Here is a 10578-nt window from a genome sequence, read left to right on the forward strand (position 1 = left end):
ATTAGATTTAGCAGCATATATCCGCATGCATTTGGAGGAGTTAAGGATGATGGATAGGATCCACCATATATTTCCATAGTGAAGGTGCGGAGAGGAGCCAGCAGGATTATCATATGTATGATTCAGAATGATTTGCCGCACAGCAGCACAAGCTGAACCATAAAGAAAGCTTAATTACTCAAATGTATGATTTGCTTATCTTTCTTTTGTTAGACAGAATTGTGTAATCTAATTATCAAAGAAATGCCACTTGTTTCAATATTTTCTAGTATAAATGCGCCTTTAAAATTCCTAAAGACTATTTCCGCGTTAAGATTTTTGAAGTTACAAGGACAATCAAAAGACTAGGTAAATCACTACGCAAAAAGAAAAAAAAGCTGTTATTCCTTGCAATCTTTTGTTCCCTTTCCTGCGAAACACAAAGCAAGAACAAACATAAAAAAAAAAAAAAAAAAAAAAAATGGACCTAACACCAGTGTAGTCGCAGCACACAGCTCATACTAGAGTACTGATATCAACATGAACCATACTTATGTTGTTATCCTCAACCTACAAATGACAAACCCACTTTCGCCAAACATAAAATGCCTCGGCTTTTTTTCAAACCTAACAAGATACAGTTTCAAGCCCACTTAGCCAAAAGAGACATACAACCTGCTCCCAGCAGAAGTGAAATATAAGCACCTAACTGAAGTCTACCATTGGTTTGCATTCTTGGATTCATGAAATCTTCAGCAAGTAAATCAACAAGAGCCATGTAGATTAATATGCCAGCCGATGCAGAGTTGAAAACACCTTCGACGATAAGAGCAGTTGGGCTATTCTCATTGTAAACATTTGATATTCCTATACCAATTCCGATACCGAATGGGGTAGTTAGTGAGAAGAACAATGCCATAATAGTAACTGCTTTACTCTTGAACTTTGCCTGCAAACACACATTATAATCAGACGCTTTATCATGCCTAAAACATCATACAGTGCAATGCCGGAGTTCTTGCGACACATGTTACTTACTGACTACAAACAACCTTTGACCAAGGCAGAGGAAAATTAGTCTACAAATTGGTCTCTTTGAGATTCTTTAAAAACACTTATGAAGATAGTCCAAACGATTTTAAAGGTTATGAACTCTTTTTTTTTCCTCAATAGTTGAAGAATTAATGCTGTCTAAAAAAAAGAGTAAACATAACTCCATCTCTACTTTATATCCTTTATGGTTAGAATAACTCTGCAGTAACTTACACTTGCAAATGAATGAATCTTACTTAGAGAAACAGATGGCTCTGAAAGCATAACACCCACAAACTGATCTAAGAGTGATTTGTGTGGTAGCTAGGTCTTTGAAAGTGGGTCAAGAAGGTGATATTGCAATTGACATGATAATTGAGCCATTAGAATAGAAGAAATAACACATGGTACACCAAAATGGCTGGGAAATCATAATATGGCAAACATGAATTGACATAAAAGTTTTGATTTAGGACTGGATGTTACGCATACCTGAGAGATGCAACCACCAAGTCCCATGCCTTCAAAAAACTGATGAAATGTCAAGGCAGCAACTAGGGGTTTTATTGTAGAAGGGCTTTGACAAGCACCTAAAGCTATTCCAATAATTACTGAGTGAACCACAATACCCAACTCCAATACCTACAATCACATACATACATGCATTCCCATCAGCTCGCTCATAAACAAAAAAAAAAAAAAAAATACCTAAAAACAAGAAAAATTCAATACTCAAGAAGGTAGAGTAGATAATAATAGACATAGAAAAACAAGAAACTCTAACCCTATCTATTTTTTTTTTTTTTGTAATTTCTCATCTAAATAATGTATTCCAAACAAATTCCCATCCCCTCTAGCCAATTATTATATCAGCAATTCATCCTTGGATTGGTATTGCATTATCAAAAGGGATTGAAATGAGGAAAAACAAGCTATTTTTAAATTAAAAAAAAAAATTGTGTATCAGTCAGTAAATGTTAACAAAAACCATAAGTTCAATCAGGAATTCTATTAGGGAAAACCAGAAGGAATTATTTGAATAAATCAGTAGTAATCATGAATTAAATCCCAACACAAACATTAGAAATGAAATTCACAGGATACCATTAGCACACAAAAGTAGTGCTCAAAAAAGGGAAAAAATCCTACTTGTGAGATCACCCGATTACGAATAAGTTCTGAAGAAGAAGAATCAGAAGTATCATGAGCAGATGAATCAAGGAAAGCAGAACCATGAGCATGACCATGAGTAGCATGACTATGGACATGAACATGACCAGCATGTTCACCAATTTGTTCTTCATCTCTTGTAACTGGTAAAGCTTTATTAAAGTGTGATCTCTTATAATAACTAGTTGCAAACGTATCCACCATTAATGTACCAATAGCAGACATCATAGCTATAAAACCAGTAAATGGAAAACCCCATGGATTTTCTTTCAGACATGGTGATGTTAAATTCTCAAAAGCGTCTGGTAAGACATGTATAAACCCTGTTGCTAATATAACTCCACCCGCAAATGCTTTTATCATAAAGAATATATTGTTTTCTGGTCTTAATGCTGATACTCTTTTACCCAGAATTGGTATACAGACACCAATTCCACTTGCTACTAGTATTGATGCTATTGCTGTTAATTTGAATTTCAGAGCTTCTCTTTTGTTTCGTTTTTCCCCATTTCCTAAGTCACATGAACACTCCGCAGAGACCAATACTGGAACAACCAACAATACGAGTAGCAATTTGTGTTTCAACCCAGAAAAGATTATAAAAAAATTAGTCATGATTCAAAAATTCTGTCCGAGACAGAGAAAGGAAGAGTTGGAATTATCTAGTGTAGAAAAAGGTGTAAACCAAAGGGTGTTTATATATATAATATAATAATATATACACAGAGGATTACCACAACGTAATTAAAAGAGGTTTTGTTTATCAAAGTAGAATTAAAATGGGGCAAGGGCAGCTGCTTTGTACTCCTCGTAAATGAGAACAGCATAAATTCTATTTGTAGAAAAATCAATTTATCATTGATCTTGTTATTAAATTAGTAATCAAAGATTTTTTAATACAGTGTCCACGAAAGTTAGCCAGCACAGACGCAATAAGATGTCCATAAATATGCAACAAAGAATTTTTTGGCAAAAATATAAATGAAAAATGTTAGTATGATTTACCTTCCTGGTTTGCAGCCTAGGTATATTATTTGAGGCCTATAGATTTTTTCATCTGCCCAATAAAAAAGGACAAGGAGAGTCTAAATTTGACGAAACTACCAATTTATTTCTATTAAACGTAAGTACTACCAATTTACGCTATTAAATTCTAATAATGTAAAAAAAAACTAAAATTTAATTCATTTTCGTCTCCATCTCAAGTTGAACCGATTCTTCTTCTTTTTTCTCCCTTTTTCTTCTTCTCATTTTCAAACATAAACATCGTCGATTATCGACGATCCAAAAAATGATTAATTGTTTTTTTTCTTCCATATAATGTCGAAACAAACACGGGTGAAGTAAGCCACTAACAAAACTCTTCCTAGTTCGAACGATCTCGGATTTGGTCAAGCGATTTGAAACAAACCGAAGAAGAAAACGCTCGAACAAGACGCACTACAAAAGGAGGAAATGGCTCGAATCAGGTGATTTTCTATCAACTCGGTCCTCTAAATTGGGTTTTAGTAACATGCAATTGCTCAAAATTTGAAATTTTGAAAATCAAACTTTTCTGGGTTTACCAGAATCAATTTACGTCAATGAACTTGTGAATTGATTGCATTCAAAAACGACTGATGTTCATGCCCACACAGACCGATTGTTCTGGATGTGTTTTCTGGTTCGAGAAATTTTAACCAAAATCGGTCCATGTTCATGCCCACATAGCCCGATTCAGTTGCGGTAGGGATAACCGTTCTTTTGTTAGTTTTTTTTTTGTTAGAATCGGATTACATGTGTGGCCACAAAAACCGATTGTGTAGCCTTTCTTATATTAATTGTTAAGCCCATAGTCGGTTTATTAAGCGTCCACATAGCCTGTTTTTAGGTGGTAAAAATGCCCAAGTTTTCTGTATGTTTTTTTGTTAGAATCGGATTACATGACAACTTGTATAAACCGATTGTTGATGTGCAATATTAGTAATCGGTCTTTATATATGTATCGTGTAAACCGATTCTTGGTGGCGAAAATACCCAATATTTATATATATTTTTTTGTCAGAATCGGATTACATGACCATTTATATAAACGGTTGTTGATGTGTAATGTTAGAAATCGGTCTTTATATGTGTATCGAGTAAACCGATTGTATACCTTGAATTCAAAAATATATATTGAATCCCATTGATGTTTGTCGTTTATCTCCGTGTTCTCCAGAGACAACAATGGCAAGCTAAAGCAAGCCGAAAAGAAATATAAGAAGAAACATGATTTTGGCGTTGCTCCGAGTTTGGAACCTCGTCGAAAGGACGGTAAAAGTTTATCTACTTCTCATCGAAGCGGCTCGGGAGTAAACCAAAAGGGATCCACTTCAATAAACCACTACCTCAAGCGGAGCAACAAACACAAGAAGAATTTGATTCTGCTACGCTTACTAAAGAAGAAAGTGGTGACGAAAAAGTCGATGAAAAAGAAAGTGGTGCCAAGGAAGTTGATGAATAAGAAAGTGACAAGAAAGTTGGTGAAGAAGAAAGTGAGAAGAAAGTTGATGAAGAAGGAGGAGAAATTCAAGAGTATGTCCAATGAGGAGAAGTTCAAGAACATGTCCAACAACAAGGCAAGAATGATGGTCCAAAGAAGAAGAAAGGGGACCACATGCCCGACTCGCTGAAGATGTTTCCTCGCGGCCCTCTGATCCCGTTACTGGTTACTCGGTGATGAAGGACAGTTTTTATGGGGGTAGAAAGAGAGTTAGGTTGGTGTCGTCTGCCATACCATAGTAACTACCTCAACCTTATGCTATGTAAAATAAAAATTATTATACGTTAATGTTTTCATTAATGTCTATCGGTTTTGTTTTATTTTATATGATCACAAGGATGTCATTTTTCGAATGAAGTCAAGAACGTCAACGAATATGGTGAAGAATTGGTCATTGGAAGCAATAAAATCAACCGTAGGATAAGTAGAGGAAGTAATCAATCTAGTCTCTTCTACGGGGTTGTTGGATGCGGTCAACAATTTGGTTATTGGTTACGATAAACCTCTTGTTTCCGCCTTCACTGAGAGATTTTACGGGGAAAATGATACTTTTCATCTTCCGGTTAGCGAGATGACGATTACTCCAAATGATTCGAATTCGATTAGCGGGCTAAGCATGGAACGTAAAGTCGTGAACCACAAAGACTAGGTGAATGATCTTGAGTGGGACAAGATTTACGATTTCACCAAGAATGTGTTTTGTTGGTATGAGGAGACGACCAAGTTAGAGATGCGGGTAGATGAAGCAAAGCAGAGGATATTCCTTCTCGCGGGCTTGAGGAACACTTCATGGGAGCAAAGAAGCAATGCACACAAGGAAAAAAGGTGACCTTGTAACGTATCTTCGCTACGGTCAATGCATATGTCCTCCACATCTTTGGAGATGTTATCTTCCCGGATATTTCGGTGCCTGTGTGAATGCCAAATTTATCAGCTGTTGCAACCCTTTGACAAGATTCGTGACTACTCTTGGGATCTGCCATCCTTGCACACTCGTTAAACGAGTTGAGAAAAGATTCTAGGGATCGAAGGAACCAAATCGGAGGGAATATGTCTCTTCTACAAGTGTGGATATATTTTCACTTCCCAATATTTGCTGAAATGGATTTTGAGAACAAGCAATGGGACGGTAAGTTTTATAGAGACTTATACAGCTTCAACGGTAGTCGAAGACCCAAGATGAGGAATATCTGGAGTTGAGACCCAGTTGTACAACTTGACGACGAAAGATGATGTCTTTTACCCTTAGAAGGAGGCTTTGGCTAAAGAAAAGATGGTTGGGTGCCCCGAGAAAGAACGTTATTTTGGGCCTTTGTTTAACCCAAGAGGATATGTAATGTACAATCCGGTGAGAGTCGCAAAGCAATGCGGATACATACAAAAAATTCCTGAGGAGTACAAGAAGTTTAAAATCAATGAGACCGAAATCGAGACAGTTAATAATGATATTGAGGTTGTTCACAAACCTTTACCAGCATCTGAATACTGGGAATAGATAAGGTACAAAAAACATGATATGGATGGTTGTTCGAAAACAGATGATGAGGCAATTCCCGGTTACATGCCATGGTACCTCAACGTTTCGCATACTCGAGTGACACGAGTAGATGAGAGGCCACAAATCAAGGACAAAGATACAACTATCAAATACCTGGTGCGTATTGTTTCTCAATTACGGTTTTGTCAACGGTTTTAACATGATTTGTTGAATGTTTGTTGTTTAAAATGGAAACATAAAAGACAAATCGGGAATTTGATAACCCAAGCAAGGCCATGTATTATGGAAGGAAATGATGTTGAGGCCAATGAAAAATTGATTGATGAATTGAACAATCTCGAAGATGTAGATGCGGGTGCAAAGTTTGAAGAACCGGTGGTGGAGAAGACAAAGAAAAAGAGGAAGAAAGTCACTGCAAAAAGGAAGTCTCAGGGTGAATCAAGCAGCGCCCAACCTGCTAAACGAGGACGAGGTTCTTGTGGTACTGGACGTGGACGTGGTTGTGGTGGGGATGTTGATGAACAAATATTTTCTTTTTTTTCCCCCAAAATTATGTCTTTAGCTATGAATAATTATGGAGTCAAAACTTATGTCTTAAACTTATTTTCGAATTATTTTTGGTTATGTCTCCTAGTTTATGAATGACTGAATCTGGTTTGTTTTGAAAATTGTTTGTGTTTGCCTAAGACGTGAGAAAAGAACCGACTACAATGTGTGTGCAAAAAATACAGGATTCTGGCAGTTTTTCAGTCAGAATCAGTTTATGTTTACCTCTATAAAATCCAATTCTACTATTTCTACAGGGGTACAATTTCAGAATCGGGTTTAGGAGTGCACCACATAGACCGGTTCTGGGAATTTCATTCACTTGTTTTGCAGGTGTTCAGAATCCGTACAAGTTGGATACTCTTGAAGACCGATTCTGAAAAAAAAAAAGCAAAAAACCCAGAATTTTGACAACCTTCATAATTGGTCTATGTTGGCATTCCATGTAATTCGATTCTCGTAAGGAAAAGTGGCACTTTTTCTGTATCTTTTTTTGAAAAGAATCGGATTACATGTGAAATATTAAAAACCGATTGTGGCGAGGCAAATTTTGACATTCATAACAAACGATATTGAATGTTTTGGAAGAGAGTCAAAGAGCCACGAATCCAAAAAACCAAAATCGGTTTATGTTGACATTCATAACAAATGATTGTGTGAATTGATTTCGAAAAAAATAGTCGTTGACTCTTTATCTATATAAGACAACCTCTCTGAGCCACTCCCACATCACACACTGAGCCTAGAAAACGGAATGGGATCCGGATGAAGATATGCATCTCGTGAAATCTTTCATCCCCGCCTTCCAAGAACGTCCAAACAAACTATATTGAATGTTTTGGAAGAGAGTCAAAGAGCCACGAATCCAAAAAACCATAAATGGGGAGACTTAGCTTTTAGATTCCAATACATAAAAAGTGCAATTAGAGAGTATGTTAAATTTAGAAGAATGGTGTATGACCGTCATCCACAAGCTCCTCTAAGTGAGAAAGTGAGTAATATGATATTAATACCTAACCCATCATTTAATATTTGCATATAAAATTGGATAATTAATTTAATTGCAGCTGGAATGATTAAACGACATATGGAATATTCATAATGGGTAAAATAAGTTCATTCACCACAAGGAATATGTGGTGTTGTACCGTCGTGCTTGGAGGTTCATTGACGATGTATTGATGTGCCACCTTCAAGAATTCACATACTGAATTATCATATATACGTAATGCACTAAGTTCTTAAACTATGTAATGGATATTTTGTTTCTGAAAATATGTCACAACTGGATCATGTGGACTTTTATAAACACCGTTTCTAAAAATCGGTTTATCTTTACATTAACAAAAACCGATTCTAGGTTTTCTTCGTCAATTGAAAAAACTCAACCCAGAATCGGTCTACTATTACACTAACATCAACCAATTCTGGTTTGAGTTAAAAAAAAAAAAAATTTTGAAGATGAAGTAACGGTAGTTGATTTCAGGGTTAACTTGATTAAACACCACTTAATCACCCAAATTAACATTAATAATCAGGGGTAATTTAGCCATTTAATAAAATAGTTGGATAAAGGGTTATCCATTTTACTTTAAAATATTTTTTTTGTCTTGTAATTATAAGCTCCAAATAATATGCCTAGGCCCCAAACTAGGATGGATGATTTTTTTTTTCCTTTCCTCGAATGAAAAAGGTTATATTAAAAAAAAAAAAAAAAGGCATACCAATACAATAGACAGGGGTTGCGTAACAGAGAAACACAAAGCCAGGGGAAACATGCTATGAACAAGAGTCAGTGCCTCCTTATGCAGAACCCTAGTAATGCATGACTTGATTGCCGCCAACAAATCTAATGGCCTCTAAATCACAAGACCAGGAGTTGTTTATGCTTGTTATTTCGTGCTTTCTTAACAAGTTAGGGCAATTCGTATCAGCAAGTCCAAAATTTGCTAATTTTCCTCCATTTTGGGGTGCATAAATGTTCAAAAACCCTCAAATTTGGAGGGTGTGCATGTATACTATAACTAAACATTAAGTTCTATCGCACGACTGATATTATCCATGAGCAACAAAGATTGTGTCAACACCGACACCCAATGAATTTCTTCAAGTTCTCTATAAATATCTATCATGTTACCAATTTCAAATTATAATTTCACCACATCTAAATTTCACACTAATCTCTTCTGATTAACCTCCTGAAAATTGACTCAAACCAAAATTCATGGTCCTAAGTATATTCCAGAGAAAGATTAATAAATATGCGGAAACTATGTATTACAATCTCATCTTGGTACAACACAACGAGTGTGATTTTCTAGCAGAGCCTTCATTATATTACAATCTCATCTTGGTGCGGCACAACGAGCGCGATTTTCTAACAGAGCCTTCATTAAATCTACTGCACTGACACCGGATATCCGAGACGTCATGATGCATCAGGGGTACAACTGAGTTTTTCGGAGTATTAGAAATGGATTTGTAGGTTTAACCATACAAATCAATCGACTAGGAATGACGGTGAAACTATTCTGATTTTGAAACAAAAAATTCTAAAGGATTGACAAAGATGGAAAAATCAAAGCTTTCAGTTATTAAGGTTGTTTCATAATCCTTAAAATGTTGAACATATTCAATCTTTTTTGTTGAATGTTACTCCACCGCGTATCTCATTAATTGAAGATGTATATTGAGGAATTAGTTCTAATTAGATGTAATGTAATGGTTATTTAAATGTGATGGTTAATTTTGATTATCTATGATTTAATTTAAAATAAAGTAGTAGTTTTCATTAATTAAAACTAGAATGATATTTGCAGCAGATACCGTTGTTCATCTTCCTAGTCGTAGCGGCCAAGATCCCTAATATTTTTGCTGGCTAACAAGTTTGAGTAATTTGTTGTATCTTCCTATGATTGAAAAGGAAAATAGGAAGGTTAAAAAAGTAGAGGGGGTTGTAAATATAAATAGATGGTTGTGGTGTTTCAGGACGGCAAAAATCATCATGGTTCCAGAGCTGAATTTAAGACGCTCCATATGTTATGAATGACAGACTTATCATGGCCGACTCGAGCTAATGCTGGCATATCAAACCCATAGACGTGCATATTGTCAACACCATATTACCAGCTTCATAATTTTCTATTACCATTAGAGATACTGATGTTTTGTAATATTTCTTCTGCAGTTAATTAAGCTCTTATGATAGCCAACCTGTCACAACCTTTTAGAAATATGATGGTGTTGATGGTGGTTTTTAGCTTAGGGTTAAAATCGTAAAACCGCACATCTGACATGACGTCACTACGACTACTAGCGCATTTATTGGACCCTTTAATATGTCTGCGAAAAAATTATCAGGGTACTTTTTTTAATGCTAATTAGGGTTTCGATAGGCCAAAACCCTAATTCTCACACCACCGTGCCAATGGCAAACCATGCCAGCCACGTCTCCGCACCAAGGCATGCCAACCATGACAGCCGCACCACATGTTCCAATGACATGCCGTGACAGCCACATCTCCGCGCCAAGGCATGCCAACCATGCCAGCCGCACCACATGTGCCAATGGCATGTCGTGCCAGCCACATCTCCGCGCCAAGGCATGCCAACCATGCCAGCCACACCACATGTGCCAATGGCATGCCGTGCCAGCCACATCTCCGCGCCAAGGCATGCCAACCATGCCAGCCGCACCACATGTGCCAATGGCATACCGTGCCACCCCCATCTCCGCGCTAAGGCATGCCAATCATGCCAGCCGCACCACCGTGCCAATGATAAACCACGCCAGCCACGTCTCCGCGCCAAGGCATGCCAACCGTGCCAC

General features: G+C 36.8%; 2 protein-coding genes across 2 annotated transcripts; one reads left to right on the forward strand and one right to left on the reverse strand.

Annotated features, from left to right (window-relative positions):
• Positions 1-288: 288 nt before the first annotated feature.
• On the reverse strand, positions 289-2918 carry LOC113295155 (zinc transporter 1-like). The gene is made up of 3 exons (XM_026543505.1): positions 2161-2918; positions 1504-1653; positions 289-928 (listed from the first exon to the last, which is right to left on the reverse strand). The coding sequence occupies exons 1-3, from the start codon at positions 2794-2796 to the stop codon at positions 623-625; spliced, it is 1092 nt and encodes a 363-aa protein (XP_026399290.1). The 5' UTR covers positions 2797-2918; the 3' UTR covers positions 289-622.
• A 474-nt stretch (positions 2919-3392) lies between these two features.
• On the forward strand, positions 3393-4860 carry LOC113331565. The gene is made up of 2 exons (XM_026578262.1): positions 3393-3650; positions 4382-4860. Exons 1-2 carry the CDS (start codon positions 3637-3639, stop codon positions 4833-4835), a joined length of 468 nt encoding a protein of 155 aa, XP_026434047.1. The 5' UTR covers positions 3393-3636; the 3' UTR covers positions 4836-4860.
• The last annotated feature ends 5718 nt before the right edge of the window (positions 4861-10578 follow it).

This window comes from Papaver somniferum, chromosome 1, assembly GCF_003573695.1.
Source record: "Papaver somniferum cultivar HN1 chromosome 1, ASM357369v1, whole genome shotgun sequence".
Taxonomy (NCBI): Eukaryota; Viridiplantae; Streptophyta; class Magnoliopsida; order Ranunculales; family Papaveraceae; genus Papaver; species Papaver somniferum.